The sequence below is a fragment of the Danaus plexippus genome, chromosome 25 (assembly GCF_018135715.1).
Source record: "Danaus plexippus chromosome 25, MEX_DaPlex, whole genome shotgun sequence".
Taxonomy (NCBI): domain Eukaryota; kingdom Metazoa; phylum Arthropoda; class Insecta; order Lepidoptera; family Nymphalidae; genus Danaus; species Danaus plexippus.
The window spans coordinates 5,209,917-5,232,145 of record NC_083553.1 but is presented as its reverse complement, the minus strand read 5'-3'; the positions used below and the strand labels follow the sequence as shown (position 1 = coordinate 5,232,145).

Here is a 22,229-nt window from a genome sequence, read left to right as displayed (position 1 = left end):
AACCGCTTTTTCGTTTAGTTTTCAACGAATGTTGTCAAAGAAACGTTATAAGCTTCAATACAGATTAAATATATATTTTTAATAAGTAACAGGAATTAATTTGTCTGTGTCAAAAGAAAATGTTATTTTGGAAAAACAAAAACTAAAGAAATGAATTAAATAAACCTATTTATATTCTCATCGATCAAATAACAAATATATTAATATATTTGTAAATATTAAGGGTTGTAACAACCGTTCTTCAAACTTATACATAAATCGACAACCCTTTGTCTTTGTATAGTCAATAGGTCTTAATTCTTATTAGTTACCGTTCGGCGGCCGAGGCGACAGGCTGTTAGGAATACGTATGAATTATTATGATTCAACGATACATTAACGTACTTTGAAATTGATAATATTAACCGAATTTCGTAAATATCTATTAAAAAATTATGAAAAGTGAAAGATAATATGTTGCTAGTTATTTCAGTGATGTATCTAAATTGAGATTAGGTTCGTTTTGAACTAATTTGATGTTTATCTACAGGATGTCCGGATTTCTAAAGCACGTATGTAATTGTACAAATATTTAAATTGTTTACTCGTCGTCTTAAATTAGGATAACAAATAAAATGCTATAGTTAAAATGAAAGCCTTTACGAACTACATTTGCATTTCACTTTTGATGTTTTTGTAAAAATTTTAAAACGTTATTGAGATATTAAAATAGTGTGTGCAACAATCACTTGCAATTATTTTATTTGCATTGATTATACTTTTTAATAGTCTGACATGTGACATTTGTTACTAATTCATAATTTTATTAAATTTGATTACAGAAAAAATGAATAAATATATATTACTTTTAAAGTTACAAATAAGATTATTAAAACTTTAACCCTCATTTTTTATTAGCCTGTGACTTCATTCAAAAGTCCTCAATTTATTAGAAAGAGTTTATGAAAATATATCCAATACAGTATTTTGTTGTGGTAAATAAAGTCTTTATTTTAACTATGGAGCGCCGGCTCTTGTATACAATTTTATGCAATAGTACCTTAACAATATTAAAAAGGTAATTTTAATTTCCTTTGTTCTGAAGATAACATATACGATATGACATAAAGGACGTTTTCTTTTGTGAGCATTTGACAAATTTCAACAAAGGTCCACGTTATTCGGCCATAAATATTCACTCATTGTGAAAAAATACTAACAGGTCGATGGTAACCCTACAATAAATACCGAATACGTATCGTTTAAGCATCTTCCAGAATATTCAAAATGATTGAATGAATGCTTTAGATTTTCATTCAAAAACGACGTCACTGGTCCTATTTAACATTGAAAAGCGCGGGCGAATGCGAGTGCTAATGTTAGTATATTAAAACAATGCATATACATTACAGTTAATCAATATTCGTCTGATATTGAAACAACTGCAGGCCAAGAGCGTGTTATAATAAATATAATTTCTTGCAATGACCACACCGTTGTAGAGAACTTAAAAAAACATCAGAAGTACAAACGATAGTTCGTAAAATTACCATATTAAGAGTTACCTATCTTAAGGATAGATACATAATCGCTTAGTCTATACTCACACTTATATTCCATAATAAAATGTAAGGATTTTATAAATAACTTTAGAAATGTAGTCAACACAATTTCTGTAAGATAAAACTCACTTTATTTATATAATGTATTTAATAAATGTCAATTTAAATGAAACTAGTGTTATTCGGATTTAAATCCGAATAATACTAGTTTCATTTAAATGAATACTCGCGAAAATCTTAGATCTCATAATGTCCATTTAATATAAGTGAAAAATATTCATTCTACAATTAACAGTTAAAAATTATGTGAAATAATTACGTAATACAATTTAATAGTAATTACCAGTGTTGTGACTTTATTTGCTCCCGACAGGCCGACAGCCAAACAAGATAAATTTTAATAACAAGATTTATTAAAGAAGTGCAATGAACTCCAATACACAAGAATCAGATTCAAGCACGGATCATTCATGTCCGTTGTGGAAGAGGCTCAGCTGTGTGCGAGCAGCGACTTACTGTAGGAGGAAATTAAGAAAGGTGGCGCCCGAAGAGGGACTCCGGGTCAAAACGAAGTGAGTGTACTTTTTAGACTAATTCATTCACTGTAAATTTATTTGCTTGAAATATTATAACAAAACAAAACGTGCCATCAGTTACGTAAGTCTTCATTAATTAAAACTTTTTTTTTAATTCTTTAAAAAGTTTTTGCTGCAAAAAAAATATCCGCACCGTTAGGTATGTTACGATTGCGTTTATTTTCTTGAATTAAAGCTTTGTATAAAATACTTTTTTTGAATAAAATGTACCAAATTAAATTATAATTATGCATAGAATTATAATATAATTAAAAAATTATATCATGTAATGAGAAAAGTTTTAAAAATAGCGTTCTGCTTATCAAAGTTACGACCTGTGTAAATAATAATGGCTGAAAAAAGTTTATTATATCCTCAGGGAAGCTTATCTTGATCTTTTTATTACTTTCTTGGTAACCACAAGGACAAATGTCACACAAATATTTTTACGTATTACCAAATATCAATCTTCATAGATTTAATCGAATTCACTTCTATAAACATTCTATTAATATTCAAGACTTCTATTTTCAATTTTTGGAACAAATTTTTTAGCTATATTTACATATAATTTTTTTTTATTAACTGTCAAATGAAAATAGTTGTGAAACAAAAATGGGTTACTGCAAATTTGTATCTAAACTTTTTAGTATCCTTATCAAATCGTTTTCCACGTATGAATATAAAAAATTCAATAAAAATAATCAATTTATACATAATTAAATAATAATCATCAGCTACGAAATGAGTACGGTGATGTTTTCCCGCGCTTTCATTAACAAAATGGCTACGTGACATTTATGCAGGTGGGGGTTGATAATGGGGTTACGATTCCTTGACCCCTTGGCACATATAACGCACTTGTATAAAAAATAAGGAGCTTTGTAACACGAAAGCCATGTAATTTTAGTGTTGGACAAATTTAAATTATTGGATTTTGTGTTTTGTCATAAAAAAATTTCGTACAGTCAAAATAGCAAAATGATTATTATTTATATAGATCTTGAATAATATACTTAAATACTTTTTTCAATAGACATTGTTTTGAAGTATTTTTTTTATATATATAAGTGTAAAGTAACAATAATCATTTTTATTTTATTTTTATTCTAATTGTCCGTCAATACAGAAAACAAATAGAAAAACATATTTTAAATATCTTAATTATAATTCACATACAATATATAATTAGTAATTATCCACATTTGTTGCTCTCATTAAAACACTTAAAAATAAGAATATATGTATCCTAATAGTTAGGTGTATTTTTTACATCAAAATTCAATATATTTTATCCTCAACTCACAGACAAATAAGTCATTTTTGAAAATAATATAAATCTTGAATTTTAGATCAAAAGTGGCTTAAATAAAATACAAGAAACTTATGAACGAAATCAGAATTAAAACAAACATATCTCCAACGAGGTAATAATCTGCATACACTAAAAACATTAATAATACGAAACTAATTTGAACTATTTTCAATTTACAATGTCCACGGTACACTAGACAGTCTACATATTGAGTTATTTACCGTTTTTTCATCCTAACACACGTTGATATCACTTGCGAAGATTTGTTAACGAAAGACAGTAAATTTTCTTTAGCTTAATGGTAGTGAGAATAATGACGTATCGAAATAACTGAATGACAAAATCTCCAAAAATCAGTACGCAGACACTGCTGCTGTCGCTACCAAGTCTTTGCAATGAGTGCAACAGGCGGCCTCATAGACACGAGCGGCCATTATAACACAAATTTAGGGTGGAGAATATTTTTTATCTATGTGTGCACGTATAAAGATATTATGTAACATATTCAAATAGATTTTAAACAGATTGGAACTTGGCTCGTTCTATGAGACAAGTAGTCAACTTCATAAGGGCTTAAATATTTTAAATAATATACAGAATTATAGATTGACAAGGAATATTTGACAGAAATTTCTGAAATGACTCAATAATTTTGACAACCTTCGTTTGTTAGCCGAAGGAATAAGAAGTAGGAACCTTTAATATTTTTATTGAAAATAAAACTTGTATTCTTTGTCTTTGTCACAGCGACCTCGCGTCCTTAGCTCGTCGTTCGAGTGACAGCATTCGTTTAACTTAATGTCTTTTTGACGTGTCACTAAATGTTTACACTACAATAGGGATGTCCGTACTGTTAAATTATTTGTTACATTAAGGCTGTGACGGCTCGTCAATAACTTAGATACAACTAGTAACAATTACACAGTTAAGTTTAATAAAAAAAAATATATTACAATTTAGTACCAATGCAAAAGAAATTTTGGAACGTTTTTAAAGTACTTAAACTATGTTCAAAACAAATTAATGTATTTAAAGCATTAACAATTTTAATTACTTTTATATTTTCAATACATAAAACTATTTTTTTGTTGATCGTACACCTGATATATAATTTTTAATATTAAAATGGTTAGTTTTAGAAACACATTTAGTTCGTGTTAGTCGCCTCTATATTGGATTAGTTACTGAACGTTTCGTTAGTGCTTTGTCTCATTATTGATGATTTCGCGCTAAAATGTTAAAACCAGGGACAGATAAAAATGAACTTGGCAATAAAGCCAGCATTTTTAACAGGTAATGTTTAACGTGTGGATAGAGTGAATGCAAAATTTTATTACAATTTATGGCCTAATTTAAACGTGATTCGGAACAAGTAAAGTCATATATATATATAAAAAATCCCTGTTTAAGTAGATATTTCGCTAATAATTATCAGAGTATTTTTACTCCTAAACATTTTTATATGAAACTGTATTTATCATTCATAAATTATCATTTTATAGTATTAATGAAGGTTATTGTGTGTGAAAATACAAACGTTAATCACACTCATTTTTTACTCGTCAAAATTATTACACGAACACATTCTTCATAAAAAAATATTTTGCAATTATTCAAAATTAATTCCGCAATAATTTTACCATAAAATTAAGTTTGTGGTAATAAAATAAGCTCACGAAGTATTTCCGTGTTGTATGTGGGTATACATTTGCATAAAGCTGTCATACGGAAAATGCAATTTTAAAGAATTATTTTTAATATCCATCAGCGGACACGTAATACGTACATTAGTATTGTAAATTGTACAGCGTTCGTACATACATATCATAATACTTTCAAGACGAATTCGTAATTCTGAATAAAATATTATTATAATTATTTTTATGAGAGAGGAGGCAAACGGGCAGACGGCCTACTTGATGGACAGTAGTCAGCGTCACCCATGGACAATTAAGAGGGAGGGGTGGGAATAAGGAGATGGCAGGAAAGGGTGGGAACAGGGAAAGGGCAACCGGCTCTCTCACTCGTTGGACGAAACGCAGTCTTTAACGGCTACTTCACGCCGTTCTTCTGTAAGAGGGTGGTACTTCCCCGGTCGAGCCAGCCCACGTTCAAGCTGTAGTAATTTAACCACTGATAGGCTCTACCACCTTAAAAAGAGTTTTTTCTGTTGTATCAACTAAAACGCGGGCTTTTTCACCTCTGGTTATTAAAGTAAAGGATTAATCGAAAGGTTATTTTAGTCATAGCATGTTATCAGAACTGAGGTTGTACTGTCACGACAAAGATGTGGTTCCGTTCCGGAAAGGTAATTGGTGTAAATAGTTCAAAATGCTAACCATAGATTTCTACATTATAACGTTAGTGTAGACTTATCCGACCTTTGTAAACGACATTGAATATGTGCGATTTGTCTAAACAAATGACAGATAGCTGTCAATCAAATGACTGACTGAGACTGAATTGTCATCAAGTCAGGGTATGATTAAAAGATCTTCGTGTCCAACAAATAAAAACGTTGACATTGGCAAACTATTTCACGAGTCCAGTGCAAATGAAGCCATAGTTTAATAATAAAAAAAAGACCTTCCACAGATAAAAAAAAACTTATAATTATGACAACGCGTATCTAATCGCAATATACCGCTAGAGCCACTGGCAACAGTATATGTATATTATATTAATAAATACTTTTGCAGATCTTTTATTTTCCCGATGAAAAGATTTTCACTTTAATTTTCAGTAGTATTTACAATATAATACTTCTTTAAAATCGACAGAAAATATAGTTAATGTTTTTACACAAACCACTGAAATAAAATTAGCATTTTTAAACAACCTGTCCGTGGAAGTTTTGACTCTACACCCTTTTTTACTTATGTAAAGGAAAAAATAACTTCGTGCCTTTTCTCGGACGATCTCCAAGTGAGAGTTTTTTATATAACTGTATTAAGATTTATAAAAATATTCTTTATCACCATCTGTCTGAGTAAAAAACCATCAGTGGTCCTTCAAACTGCACAGCTGTTTTTCTGATGAGGACCCTAGACATTTTTCACCCTTACGGCTGTATAACTAAACAAGTTATGACAGCATATTTGAATCAGTAAAGATCTTAACAGATCTTTAATTACATATTTAATATAGGATATCTTCTGAAACGACCTAGGATTAATAGATGCACCCTAAGTCAAAAACCGGGACTATTAAAAAGGAATACACCCACCTATCACCTCCAATTAAAATAACTTGCTGGTTCAATATTTACATTTGCTTCTTAAATATGAGATAGAATCGACGTAGGTTCATTAATGAAAAATTTGAAAGTCTCAGTGTGTAGGTTGAAGCTGCGACTCTAGACTAAGGGAAATGATAAATTGTTCTTTATGTACATACATAGACGTACAATAGAAAGCCATAGTTTTAGAAAATAAAACCTTATAATAATATAAATAACAAAAAGTCGGAAATAACAATTTAACCAATAAAAAACAAAATTAAACTTTTGAACAAAATATTTGTTCCTCAATATTTTTAACAATCTTTTGTGACAACCATCTAATTAGTTAACAATGCCATCTCTTCTAACTACGATACATTTCCTGATAACAATCATAATCATAAGATAGGAATTCTTAAAATTCCATGAGAATTAATAAGCAATTTAAAACTTTATTTGGTTAGAAGGAATCTTGTTTAAAACCAGGAGCAGGGATAGCCGTCGCCGTACCCATCGACCACCCACTGCCTTATACAACAGGTTCAGCGAGAAGATGCTGTCCAGTACACCACCAGCTCTTCAATGTGCGCTGTTCTGTGGGGGAAGACGCTGTCAATACGAGAGACCAGAGAACTGCAACTCCGCCATACAAGGCCTGTACTCGGATTGGTAAAGTTATATCTATATATAGGAACTATTTTACTTTTAAATAAATATACTTTAGTGGATCCTTTGATAGATTGCTATGAACATATCAAACGGCGCTAAAAAAATTGTAAATGGTTTTAATTTCGTTGATAATACGTTTAGTAAAAAAAAAACCTGCTTCTTATATGGGACCAAAAAATCTTCAATATGTGCGCCTGTATAGGTGTGTGTGTGTGTGTGTGTGTGTTGCCAAATCAATATATGTTTTTGTTGCCCGTGTGTGTTTTTGTTACTCGAACAAAAACTTACAAACAAATTAAAAAATAATAATATAACAATACTTATGAAAAACCTCAGAATTTCACTAAATCTCCTAAGAGAGGGCCATGAAACAGATTCAGTTATCCAGACAGGATCGGGTGTTAAAGCTAAAGTGAAACTACCTCCATGCTAGTGCTTGGGAGCTCATTGAAGTATATTATTCTAATACTATGAACAATTTCATAACAAGTAAGTCTGAAACAAAGACTCAGCAACCTGCGCTATGTAACAACATCCACAAATCATAGGGTTTAAGATTAAAAATAATTTTGATGGCCGAATAAATGTAGCGTGACTGGGGTTAGGCTCGTTAAATATTATAATAATGTTGTGTTGTTAACACGCTACCCTCACTTACCGCTTACGGTTTAATAGGGCGCGTTTATATTTAGGACGAATTTGAATTTATTATTACTTTTTTCATATCGTAATATATAATAAAATTTCCCGTTGAAACTAAACAGCGTTTCTTGAAACTTCTAATTTGAATGCAATGTATGTGTTCACGGTAGACGCGGAAAATCCATAGCCGTATAATTCGTGGTAAATTGCCAAAAACATGTATATACTTGGAATATTCTTTCAGGCAAAAATTACTTAACGATATCATAACTTTTACGTCATTCATCACAATGACATTTTGATCTTAACTTATCTCAATGGAATTCCTGTAGGAATAAATGATATACGAGTAGGTGTATTATATGTAATGACGCGGTCGATTGGTTATATTAAGAATTATTATATTATAAGCATACATATCAGATTTAATACAAATTCATTATTTTAAAGAGCGGACGCCAGCCTCGCTGACGTCACTAATGTCACTTGTTTCAGTACGTTCCAGATATTTTAAAACGAAACTTCAATTCTTCTAAATGTTCTTGTATCTCTCGAAGGTTCTTCATAATCACTTTATGATCCGCACTAGCTGAACTCTGCAGTCCGCTGTCGTGCGTCCAGACGTCATATTTATACCAGAATTCAAACATAGTTCTATTCTCTTTGATTTCGTTTTACTTTTAACAATAGTAACGACGACCAATAAGTTGTTATAATAATTGATGACAGCCTTGAGTTATTTTCATGTTGGATCCGTCATTGAAGCTGATAACGCCGATATACATTATTCCTTTGTCTACGAATCAAATTTCGATGTACACGGGGTCAAAGTCGCCGGCAAAAACTAGTTGTCAGTTGTCATACACCTTTAAATGCCTACATTAGCGAAGTAAATTAATTATTAATTATTAAATCATACTCAAGCACGTGAAATTTAGACTATAAAATGAAATAATAGTTTAAAATACCTAAACAAGTCATGTGACTTGTATAACACCGCACATGTCTCCAGTTGATACAGCTCCGTCATGTGTCCAGGGTCACTGACGACATACTCGCGATGGCTCGGCCCAGCACAGCGAGCATCGCCGCCAGAAACATTATACAGCAGTTCCACAGGTAAAGTAGTCGATAGACGAGAACACGGCCATTATAACACTAAGACAATGACAGGAATAACAGGATTATTACTTAATACTTCACAACATTAAAACCAGGAGAAACGAAGACCACGAGGACGTAATTTTTTTTTTATTTTCTTAAGAAACTATAATTCTTTGGCTTATAATTTATAATAAGAACTTAATTTTTTTTGATATTGTGGGCAGATATTGTAAGTGGTATTAAAAAGGCAAAATTATTTGCTATACTTCTTTCATACAGATGACAAAGAAAAAAGGATTAATTTAAATTAGAGCCAACTTGAGATAATAATAAAAATATATATATTATTATTGAGACTATATTTGAAATTCAATATCTTTATGTCAATTTGTTGTTCAAATTCTTAGCATGGCTCTCCATTTTGTGTATGTGACGCGGACGGGGAGCCATTGTGTATTTTTAATTATTAAGAGTTTGTGTAAGTTTGGATAAGCGAGGAAATTATTTCGATTCGTGAAAATCCGATTTCAAGCTACTGTTAAATTAAACAATATCTTCATTAATTCTTTATGTTTCACAGAATTAGATTCTAAATATGACTCACGTTTATTTGTAAATTACTCGGTTTTATATGAAAATTGGTTTTGCAAATACTTTCAACTAATTAATTACTCTTTAACGTCACTGTATCAGGTACCTTTAGCTTACTTGGTTTTGTATATCTATTAACATAAATTTAATTTATATTTATTTCTTTTAGTCTTACCCTTAAAAGTAAAAGTAAAAATCTTTTTCTATTTCATCATTTTCGGGAGTAAAAGATAAGTCAGATTCTAGTTATACTTCTCAAACGACTCAAAAAATCTTGTTTAGAAGTGTATTCTATTTCCTTGCGATCCTGTACCGTACAGTTGGGGTATCCGTACGGTGATCAATCTTCAGACAGCCGGTGAACACGCCAGCTGTGGCCCCCCACTCACCAACTCCGGGTTCACTTACGATCCCAATATATTTATGACTAATGATAGTAAGTACTATTTCAATCATATATCTGTTCATATAATGAGATCTTCATACCTTTTATATCTGTTCCCTTATCACAAGTTACCATTTCACACAACATACGTCCTATAAACGTAGGTTTATGAGTAAAAAACTTTAAACGCTCCGTATTTGTTTCGACCATGATAATTTCTTTGGCAGCAGTTTGGTCTGACTCTTCAAAACGGTTACTCAGATCTCGGAAGTGTGATTTAAATCACGATTTCATATAATTAATGAAAAAGACTGAACAGATTTCCATGAAACTTTAAAGGGAAATAGAGTTTTTTTAAAAGATATATATGTTCTGTTTTATCTTTATTCCCACAGTAATGTTAATATTAATAGAATATAATTTATCAATGAAATGTCTAGTTTGTGTACTTCAGCAAGACGTTTAGTTTAAATGTATGTACGTAGTCTATTACTACAACTTCGCTTGGCCTGACTACGGCGAGGCGTCTCTCAGCAGTCTACTGGACATGGTCAAAGTTCTGTCGTTCGCGTTCCAGGAGGGAAGGGTCGCCATACACTGTCACGCTGGTAACCAGCTGTAACTCTTCAATTTATCAGTTGATATACCTAATTTTGGCCCGTCCAATACTTTTTTGAAACTTCTCGGCCAATTTATGATCTAATATATAAATTTGCTTAATGTGATTGGAACAGAATAGGTATATTATAAAGTAAAACAATGAGCTATAATGTGAAATTGTCTGATTAAACTTGGACAGTTAGGACGGTCTCATGATGGGTATGGATTTTTAAACATAAAACCTAGTATAAAATAAATACAAAAAAAAAACATTAATTGAATTTTTTTTGTATATTTTCGAAACAAAAAGCAATGATTATTTTAAAATATGAAAAATTTACGAAACGCAAGCAAAGAAAAATCTAGAAGCTTGTTTAAAAATAATCTTTATGAATGATCTATCAGGTTTAGGTCGTACAGGTGTTCTGATCGCCTGCTACCTCGTATATGCGCTCCGGATCAAGGCTGACGACGCCATCCGATTGGTCCGTAAGAGAAGGCCCCGCTCCGTCCAGATGTCTTGTCAGATCTTCTGCGTACAGCAGTTCCAGCACTACCTGCTTCCGCAGACTGTTGTCTTCAGCTGCAAGTAGGTTCAATGCTCAGCCTAACGTATAATTGCATCTTTTAATGTTAGTTTAATATTAATATGCGCTTATACTACTGAATTGTATCTTTTAGCTAGATTGTTGGATGCATACTACAACCTCACGTGACGTCACTTCAGGTCACGTACGTCACATCAGTATATAATAGCACAAGACCTATATAATCTGTTTATTTAATGCCCAGGGAGCAGTCCCATCAGACCAAAGATCCCAGAACGTCAGAGTTCACACTGCGGCAGTATCTATACAGACAGATGGTGACGCTACACGGAGCTGATGAGAGAGCTTTCAGAGAAATACCCAAGGTGACAGATGTAGCACACAGTTTAGCAGACTTTAACAGAGATATAGACTTATAGGCGATGAGCCATGGAAGTCCCCTGGACGAAGGGTTATTTATAAAACCGTTTTCAGCGCAACAAAAGCTTCTAAATGCTCCTACGTAGATAATATTTTGTAAATGTCTTTCAGATAGTATATTGTCTCTGCGAGCGTCTCCTCTATCTCTGCGGATGCAGTCAGAACAGCGGTCTGGACCTCCGAGTGAGGAACAGACCATTCTACAAGAATTTTATAAGCCACAGACTCAAACAGAACAGCCCACCGGAAGTCAACGAAGACATCCAAACCGGTAGAACATATTTGGAAAAATAAACCTACCCTCAAAGTTCAACTGACCTCTTTTTTCAAATATTACAAAATTATCTAGTAACCAAGGCTTAGCTCATTTGTTCTACGAGTACAAATACAAGTACAAGAATACAAAAACAAAATGAACCAAAATAATGTAACGGCCATTTTATTACACCGTTTATGTAATGCATTAATTATTATTAAAGTGAATTAGTTATCTGTATCCGTCACATTAATTTATATGTTTTTGATATTTAAAATAAGTCCTCATTCGCACGAGAACTTTTTGACTTCCGTTATAGAAGCGTTCAAAATGACAAACGTGTAATGAGATCTAAGACTTTCGCGAGTATTCATTTAAATTAAACTAATATTTTCTAGGACAGACTTTTTCATCTCGTCCACCCGTGATCACGGTCGCTGCAAGGCAACCGAAACGTTGAGAGTGTGAAGTCATTAAAAATAATAAAATACGCGCAGCAATCCGAAAAAAATTGTTTCATTTAACAAAACTAATCGTAAATACACAGCGGCGTTTTTAAAACGCGACAGTCTTTTCATCGCTCTGTGTATGTTTTGTGACAGTGGCTTTGGATAGATCTTAGGAAACTGCTGCATAACATTTTTTTGTAGACTTTACTTTGTAACTAGAAATATTATTTGAGACCTCACTTTATAGTGTGAATTCTCCATACAATCTCCTAAACTGCATCATCATGTGTATCTGTACTTTGAATGGATGTACCCGAAATTCATTTTGCTATTTTTTTCTCTAGCAACACATAGTGTTGTTGCTACTAAGTGGAAACCACTTTTATTCCTCACTGAAGCCAAAACCGAAACAAGAGTGAGTTACCAGGCTCTCGTATGACGACTGATGATTTAATTAAACTAGTTGTTTCTTTTGACTATTCCTTTCTGGCACTTCGTTCTCAATGTTACATATAAAAACAAATAGTAATTCTATTGACTGAAACGATGATCATGTACAGGACAGGTGACGTCACTTCCGATGGTTGAATGGCGGGACCCCGTCGAGGAGGAAGTCGAACGGAACTTGGAGTCAGTCAGTCGGCTGGCAGGAACACGGTCTGGAGTCATACCAGCTATACTCGTTTATGAGGTAGTTTAAATTAACAATATACGATGGCCTCTTAGCTCTAACTGTGCTTCGTTTTATTGAAGTTCAGGTTAAATTAACCATTTTACTATGAACTCTCAGCTCTAAAAGTTTATTTGGTTATCGGGGTTCAAGTTAAAAGAACCATATCATGATGGACTGTGGCGTGTAACTGTCTGTTCGATTATCAGGGTCCAGGCTAAAGTACTATTTCTTTTCTGTTAGTTCCAGTTGAGCAGTTGGTTGTTACTTCTTTAATAAGATAAATACATTGAAATATGGTTTTAATTGAGGAAAATACGTGAAAATACGGGAAGTATATCCAATACCATCCGAGTTTAAGCATCTGCCCCTGAACTCACACTTGACATTCCGCATCAGATGCAAAAATGCACACTTTGAATCTGACTTGCTTGATTATGGCCTCTATTAGCAATAAAACCTCTCATTTAGCGACGTTTTCCGCCTTTCAATGTTCTCGACTATTTTTTTTCTCGCAACATTTTTATAAAATAGTAAAAATTAAATTCAAAAACCGCTTGATTGAAAGGTAAACAAAAAAATAATTATCGTATATCCATTGTGAACATAAAAAGCAAAAGCAAATATATATATTTTTTACATATATTATTATTTTCTGTCAAATGATTTATTAAATCTGTATATAATGTTAAATGACATTTATATTGAAGAACGTTTGCAATGTTTTAATTGAAACTATACCGAGGTCCGCGTGTTTGGGGTTGCGAAAATTTGTACACGACTAATCTTCGACCGCGGCTTCACCTTCTTTTAAAACTCGGATTCAAAAAAAGAGCTGTTATGAGTTTCACCCTCAAAGTTTGACGTCAATGCGTGTGCGTGTGTGTGTGTGTGTGTGTGTGTGTGTGTGTGTGTGTGTGTAGTTCAGAAACGTTTCGATCGTATTCTACGCGTTTTTTTTAAACTAGTTTCCTTGCAGCGATTCCTAGCTATGTTAGTTAACATCAGTCCAGAAGTGTAGACTATCAGCTCTTTCCAAATGATGTAAGGCATTTCAATTAAGTGAATCTCAGTCGTGTCCGTATAATCTTTAAATGGCAATGAATTTATAGTATTTAAATTTAATAAAATTTGGTTATTACTCTTAAAAACCTACCTACCTCCAAAACCTTCACTATTATGACAGCGACAGTTTCGTTAGAATTATCAATATAAGTAATGGTTTAAGAATGACTGCGTATTTCACGATGTTGAAATTATCTCAAACAACAAATTTGTAGAATATTCTTAGACATGGTTTACAATAATTACTAAATACTTAAACTATTAAGAATAATTTATAAACATTTATGTTACTTACTTTGAATATTAAATAAACACTTATCTTTGTATTAACGATGTAATATCGTTAAACATTAATATTTTCGTTGCGGAACCCTAATTTTTTTTAAATATTTACAAATGAGATACAAATCTCTATACATTACTCTTTATATAATCAAAATTACGTATGTCCTTACCGCCGCTGCAAACTGCAATCATCAAGGAACATAAACACAAGAAAAATATAAATTTCAATTAATAATGTGTTCTGGAATGCTCTCGTACCCTTGGCTTAGATTAAAAAGTTATCGGGACACGTAATACCAGGAGAGCTACTCGTGTTGACAAATTTTACATTATATTATGGTTTCAATAAAATATTTAAATCATGAATTCACACAACTTTTGTTTGATATTGATATTATAGTTAATAAAGAAATATATGTCTGATCAATTGATATAAATAGATTAATATATATATAAGTATATATTTCAGGGTCCTTGTATCACAGCGAAGGTTCCATACATATTTTTTTTAAGTTATTTTTTCCTCAAAACGTTTAAAAACTTCCTATTTGCGTATTTAAGATGTTTTAAAAGATAAAAATATTTTCTTGTGTGTCAACATATTTATAAATATAACATTTCCAGCATTTATGATGTAAGTATCTTTATAAAATCTTTTCCAGGCGTTCATGACGGATCATCAGAGTCTTCCAGAAGAGAGACGGAAACACCTGGAGAGACTGAGAGCTCGCATCAACCAGAGGAGTGACTTTGATAAGAATATTGATGAAGAGGTATTCTTGTACATAACATATATATAATCTAACGCGCTTTAAACAGGGACCCCTTAAACCTACACCTGGGTCACAAGTCCCAGGCACTGTTGAAGCTACTCTCCCTGCAACGCGATGGACCCGGCACCCGCACGGTGAATCCATGGAATGCTGAGAGGTTTTGTCTGTATCTATATATGACAATAATATTTTTTGCAGTTCTTCCCTCGTGTCCAAATCAGTTACCATATCACATAACAATTTCATATTATATATTACAAAATCATCTACATATATATAATTATAATAATTTTGATCACAAAATCCAACAAAATAAACTAAAAGAGAAATATATGAGTACGTAGTGTTGATCGTTAGGAGGATCCTGTCATACTGTCGGGCTTGTTGTTTGAGTGGCTGGAAGGTCTGAAGGAACCGGTCCTCGATAAGAGAGACCTGTCCCTCATCATCACCAGCGGGGACCTGGAGACCAGCATACAGACCTTGGACACGGTAATAACACTTCTACGGACGTTTATTTGAACATGACCTTGAATAATATCAATATATCTGTGACAGGATTTAAATTTAACGAAATCATAACATTTCGATTGATTCAATAGCAAATTTTTAGCTTTTATTTATGTTTTAATGAGTATGTTCAGCACAAGTCTGTCTACAGTCACTGTACACGAAGCGTTTCCCGTTTAATAATGACCTGCGTTAATACTATGTGACGATCTAGAGCGATAAACTAAGTATAGTTTCCATTTACATTTTCTAATATATATATATATATATATGTGTGTGTGTGTGTGTGTGTGTGTGCGCGCGCGTGTGTGTGTGTGTGTAGTAACTATATTTATTAATTTTGTACTATTTTTAAGCAACAATGCATAAATGTACCTATAATTTTTTTTATTATTATTTTTATTGAATTCACTGGTTTCTTTCAAGTTATATATACTGTTTGTTCATTCAGGAAGCGTTTTATTTAAGATCTATATGTAGCATTTAGTATAATTTTAATGAAGGAATGATTGAATGAAGCTGTAATTGAATGTGACGTAACTCCAGGAGGACGTGATACTCCTGGAGTATCTCCTGCGTGTGGTGCTCCGTCTCCGTCCCCTCACAGCCTCTAGGACATTGGACGTCATCAGGCGTATGACGGCGTCCCTCACTCATCAGACCCTCATCATCAACGACACTCGCCTCCCGTCCAAGGAACTTCCAGCTCTAAGAGACGGAACACACCAGCACCTTATAAACTTCATGCTGAAATTCCTTATAGAAATACAGAAGGACATCGCAAGACCCGGAGCTGACGACCTGGAAGTGGTCGCGCCACAGAAGACATACAGAATAAAAAAGTGGAAATGATGGTTGGACTAATTGTTCTTATCATTTTATCCTAAATATTTGATTTCAAAACTTAAATACTGAAAGTTCTGACGATATTCACATAACAAAACAAAATAAATTTACTTTTAGAATTGAAATAGAAGTCGTACTAAGGGCATGCCTTAACACAAGTTTCGATCGTCACACTACATACGAAATGTTACCAGTTCTTCATTTAAAAGTTTTTAACAGGAATATAAACGTAGGTTTATGATTGCAAAACTATGAACTGTCCGTACGCAGTGTGGCGAGAGAGACTTGTAGTAAGAGGACAGTTGTCACACCTGACTGTGTTAATGAATGATTCAAAATAACTCGAAAACATTGGATACTATCAATTTTCATCAAATTTAAAGAAAACGCTTCAATTATTTACAAATAATGCCTCAATAGACAAATGAATAAATTTCCTTAACAATTCTCTTTTCTCGGTCGCTGATGATCCCGCTTTCTGTAAAGTACCCACAACTTCGTAAAATATAAAAATACTATAATAAATACGCGTAGTGTATCTGGAAACGATAGTTCCATATTAAACGTATAGCTACTCGCCAGTCTCAAGTCATTACAAGTGCTCCTTTAACTACTTAATGGTTTCCTCATTAAATGCCTCGTTAAAGTTTTCTCATTCCTTTTCGCTCGACGGAGTTTCAATATAAATTATTGTAATAAATATTTTTTTTATAAAAATAGCATCAAACAATACAGATTTTAAATGAAACTAGTATTATTCGGATTTACTACGCGGATTTTATTATTTAAACCTAATTTAATTTTCACCTCGTCTGCCCGCGATCACGGTTGCTGCAAAGTAACCGAAACGTCGGGATTATGTAGTTTTTAAATAATAAAATCCGCGTAGTAAATCCGAATAATACTAGTTTCATTTAAATGAATACTCGCGAAAATCTTAGATCTCATTACAGATTATACTTAGGGTCATCAACATTCGGAGTCTAGAATTAAAACTTCAATACATTAAGTTTATTAATTCGTTTTCCTATTTCAATATGAACTATTTTTGCAGTGTTTTTGCAACAAGACGTGAATACTATATCGGAAAGTTTATATAAATGATAAAACACAAACATACATATATATATCGCTTTACATTTTTTCATTAGAGAGATACAAAGGCTACAAATTATATTTGTATTGTAAATAAATATTAAACACTAACTTATTAAAAAAACAGAACAATTTTAAATTTAAATAAGTTGATAGGGAGTTTAAGAACCCCCTCTCGTGCACTAGGGTGCGGATTCGAAACCTGGCAAGTACCAATATGAATTTTTCCGAGTCTTTTACTTTCTCAGAGTATTCAGACGCCACGGACAGGGGGTGAAGTTAAACATCGTGAGGAAACCTGGACTTGTAACTTGAAATTATAAGTTTGAAACGCCAATCCGCCTTGAGCAAGCGATGTGATTAATGCTCTAACCTTCTCCATGTGAGAAGAGGCCTTTGCTCAGCAGTGGGCACCGATAGGCTGATGATGAAAGGTATTAAAGGTGCAACGAGATAAAATTAATATAAGTAGTATATAGTACAAAACACAAAATATATGAATCACCCGGTTTAAGTTGCCATCTAAATACTATAACATTACCAACTGAGGGTAAATATTAGTGACGTATATATTAGTTCTGTAATGTTTTTACATATTCACCGCCTACATTTTCATATCATTAAATTTAATTCAATTCGATTCTTTCAACTTTGACCGCCGGCATCAATTTAAATACAAAACTAGCTTGAATCACAAACAAACAAGGATTTGTATATTAAAACCCTATCAATGACCGTAACTAAGCTTACGTATTAACTCGTATTAAGTTGTTCCGTTGCGATATATTTTATTCGTCTCAAATATACAAACTTACAAGTCAATGTCAAGTATGTTTCGATAAATAACCTTACGCAAACCTGTGAATAATCCAGTCGTGTTTTTTAAACAGTTCACAATTTATATGTGTAAAAGAATTCACGTCTCTTGTTTATCGAACAGTTGGTAATTAGACCTCAATCAAGCATGTTGTACTACATTGCATATATTTTGCTCACGATATTACTTTTAGCGGTCAAAGTCGTGGTTGGTTTCTTCTTATTTGTATTTTTGTGTTTTGCCATCGCAAGGCTGTGGTTTGAACCAATAAAGGGTGTGTGTAGAGCCAAAACCAAGCTTCATGGAAAAGTGGCGCTGATCACCGGCGGGAATTCGGGAATAGGGCTGGAAACGGCGAAGGATTTGGCGCAGAGAGGCGCTAGGGTCGTCATAGCCAGCAGAAATGATAAAAAATCAGCGGAAGCCGTCGAAGAAATCAAACGGATCACTGGAAACGAGAAAGTGGAATATAGACATTTAAATCTTAGAGACATGGACAGCGTCAGGGAGTTCGCAAAGAAATTCAACGAAGAGTTCGACCGTTTAGACATTCTGGTAAACAACGCTGGCATCGGAGCAGCGAAGAACGCGCTGACAGCTGACAATATAGACATCCTGATGGCCATCAACTACGTGGGTCCTTTCCTCCTCACACACTTACTACTAGATAAAATTAAAGCCACTAAAACAAGTAGAATCGTCATAGTGTCGTCATACCTCCACTTCCACGCCAACTTTGAGCTGGACGACCTCACGAGGGTTACAACAAAAAATACATTGATCAAGTACTGTAATGCAAAACTCTGCGATGTTCTGTGGACGAAGGAGCTCTCCAGAAGATTGCCAGCAGGTGTAACGGTGAACGTACTCCATCCAGGTCTAGTGAAGACCAACATTTTTGATACCTTACACAAATGTTTAAAGAATCCGCTGTATGTTATTATCGATCTGCTTTTCAAAACGGCGAAAGAAGGTGCACAGACTGTTATATACCTGTGTGTAGATCCAGCAGTCGAGAACATGACAGGAGGCTACTACATGGACTGTAAGAAAATACCCTCGTCGAAACTATCGGAAGATGAAGACCTCGCGAAAGCATTGTGGGACAAAACATTAGAGTTGGTTTGCGTCAAACCCGTCATATAATATATTAAAATTATAACCATATTATACATATGCTACAATTTCAACTATTACCTTTCTTGTTAGCTAGTATATAACGTTAATTTGATATGTAAATTAGACTTACGTAACATAGGAACGTTGTCATTTAATTGCTAATTATAGACATATTAAACACTACATATATATAAATATTTAACGTAAAGAATAGTGAAATGTATCAAAAATGAAATTATTTACGAAACCAGTATCGTAAGTGGCACAAAATTTCGAGAATAAATTAATTATTATCATACTTTTAGATCTTTTAAGTTAGGTTTTTAAAATATGTCGTGTAATGAATTGTATAAAAAAAAACACTTTATCTATACAATTATAAAACATTAACACGCTTAACCCGAGTTATCAAAGTGAAATATTTACAGATAGTTTCAATATATTTCATTCATACATAATAACTTAATTACTAACCGTCAAACTGTCAATGTCAGATAATGACATGTTGCCAGCTCATATTAAGGACGCAGATAGCATTTATTATATATTATACCAGTATGTTATCTCTGTTTGGATGTTTCCTGTGATACTAATTACTCTATATGTTTTTTAAATTTACCTAGACTAGTTCCAACATGAGACTCCGCTTCAGATTCTGGGATTTGGACCATGAGTCCATTCATTGTATCTATTTGTAAAAATACATTTTTATATATATGTAGATATATTTTATATCTAAAATTTAAAATTGAGAATAATATTAGATTAATTTATTAAAAAATTATTAATTCATAAGCATTTTCATAAAATTCAGTTTTTTAGTTCAACTCTGCCATCATAAGGTGAACTGGTCATCTCCGAACAACAACATTAGTAAATATTATAAACAGAAGAATTAAACTGTTTTACAATTAACTGCACGACTACCTGTGCTAGATTTGGATAACCTTTGCTTTGGAAAACGAATAGTTACGATGACGTAACTATTCGTTATCCAAAATGATCACTGTCTTAGTTTTACATCATTTTTATATTATATTAATAACTTTAGTAATATTTCTATATATTTTTTTTTAATAAAAATTGCTTTTTTATCACTTTATAGCACCGTTAAATATTCTTCTGCCAATAATATTATTAAAACGCCATTAACTTTGCCCTTACAACGCTTTAGAACACTTGCGAGTTGCCGACCTTCAAATTCCTTTTCACTTCTGTATTGAAGAACTCCATACAAGAGTTAGTTAAAAAAACCTCAGCAGGGAGTTTATTGCATAGCGCGAGCATTGGCTGGGGATATTACTCTGAAACAACACTGTGCCCACCATTGAGGGACAAGGTATTGGCATGGACTACGAGTCAACGGCTACGGGTATAGTAACGAAAGATAGCTGTTAGTATCACGTCAAACAGATCGTCGGAATACATCCACACAAACATGAAATAGACCACTCAGGATAGCAAAATATCTCCTGAAACTTAATCGGCTATGAGCTATTCATCGACAATTCTAACAGTTCGTTTCTAAGCGGACTCAAAAAGTTAAAGTTGGTATACGGGTGTAACCAGCCTAGGTATGAGAGCAGTACTTCATGTGGGGTTAGACTCGCTGTTTATATACACTAAAATATGTACCCCGGGACGAAATACTGATCAATTTATTCTGAACACCAAGTTTACTGGACAACAACTTGGTCATCTCAGCTTATTTACGTGAATTGAACGTCATTGGAGATTTTGATCTCAAAAGTCTGACAGATAGCAAGGGGAAAGTTGAGATGTGTCCACTGCTATCTCATACTCCAACGGTTACCATTCTATGGAAATTTCGGCGACTGATAGTTTAGCCACCGAGAGAGGTGATTCAGTGATCCCTGGTTCAGGAAACCCAAATACTGCAGGTGGCCAGCGGACAAGTACATAATCGGATCTCCTTGACTTCGACCCCAACACTCCTGGCCTATACCAAACCACGGCCATGTCGTTAACTGAAGTTATAGTTTTTCTCCAGGAAGAACATACAAGAACATAAAACGGCATACATACAAGCAGCATCATGTCGATCTGGTCTTCTGTAAGGCGGCGGTACTTACCCAGTCAGGCTGTTGAAATTGGAGCGTAATAAATACATCTGTCGTAAATCCCTCTACTTCTTAAATATAGCTACATACAAAATTGCAACGCAAAAGTAAACAACGAAAATACAAACATTTTACACTCATTTATGTAAATACGAAATCATAAGAACTAATGAACAGCCTGTGAATTTTTACACCATTTACAGACACAATTAAAAAACTGTCCCTTTTAGATTCATTTCACGGCTTAATGTTTGTTAAGCATCTTTCGTTTGTATTCAACAGTTCAAAGGTTAACATATTTCAATGAAGAATTCAACGACAGCGGAATTGTTTATATAACCGCCATTAACTAGTTATTCTAATAAGGAAATCATCATTTATTTACGTCTGATGAAATTAATTCAGCTTGATAATAGATTATATCTCCAGTCTTAAGTAAAAAAAGTAATCTTTTTTTGATCATATCACTTATCTTAAGCGTTCCATACTTTAAAATGTTACGCCATATTTCGATTATTTAAAGGTTGCCAGCCTTCTCCTAACGTAAGATACCTAAAATTACTTTTACTTTCCTACCATATATAAACTTATTCAGTCATTTCCAGCACTCATTTAACAATTATCTATATTATGTATTTTAGATTTAAATTTAT

The 22,229-nt window shown here is 33.1% G+C and overlaps 2 protein-coding genes across 2 annotated transcripts; both read left to right on the top strand.

Annotated features, from left to right (window-relative positions):
* The first annotated feature begins 44 nt into the window (after nucleotides 1–44).
* On the top strand, nucleotides 45–16,482 carry LOC116775286 (protein tyrosine phosphatase domain-containing protein 1-like). The gene is made up of 13 exons (XM_061524668.1): nucleotides 45–551; nucleotides 1,915–2,113; nucleotides 7,138–7,320; nucleotides 9,001–9,081; nucleotides 9,978–10,093; nucleotides 10,528–10,650; nucleotides 11,048–11,231; nucleotides 11,435–11,555; nucleotides 11,722–11,881; nucleotides 12,876–13,006; nucleotides 14,998–15,108; nucleotides 15,466–15,600; nucleotides 16,165–16,482. The coding sequence occupies exons 2-13, from the start codon at nucleotides 1,968–1,970 to the stop codon at nucleotides 16,468–16,470; spliced, it is 1,797 nt and encodes a 598-aa protein (XP_061380652.1). The 5' UTR covers nucleotides 45–551; nucleotides 1,915–1,967; the 3' UTR covers nucleotides 16,471–16,482.
* A 1,868-nt stretch (nucleotides 16,483–18,350) lies between these two features.
* Nucleotides 18,351–20,304, top strand: LOC116775285 (retinol dehydrogenase 11-like). The gene has a single exon (XM_032668155.2). It carries the CDS (start codon nucleotides 18,524–18,526, stop codon nucleotides 19,520–19,522), a length of 999 nt encoding a protein of 332 aa, XP_032524046.2. The 5' UTR covers nucleotides 18,351–18,523; the 3' UTR covers nucleotides 19,523–20,304.
* The last annotated feature ends 1,925 nt before the right edge of the window (nucleotides 20,305–22,229 follow it).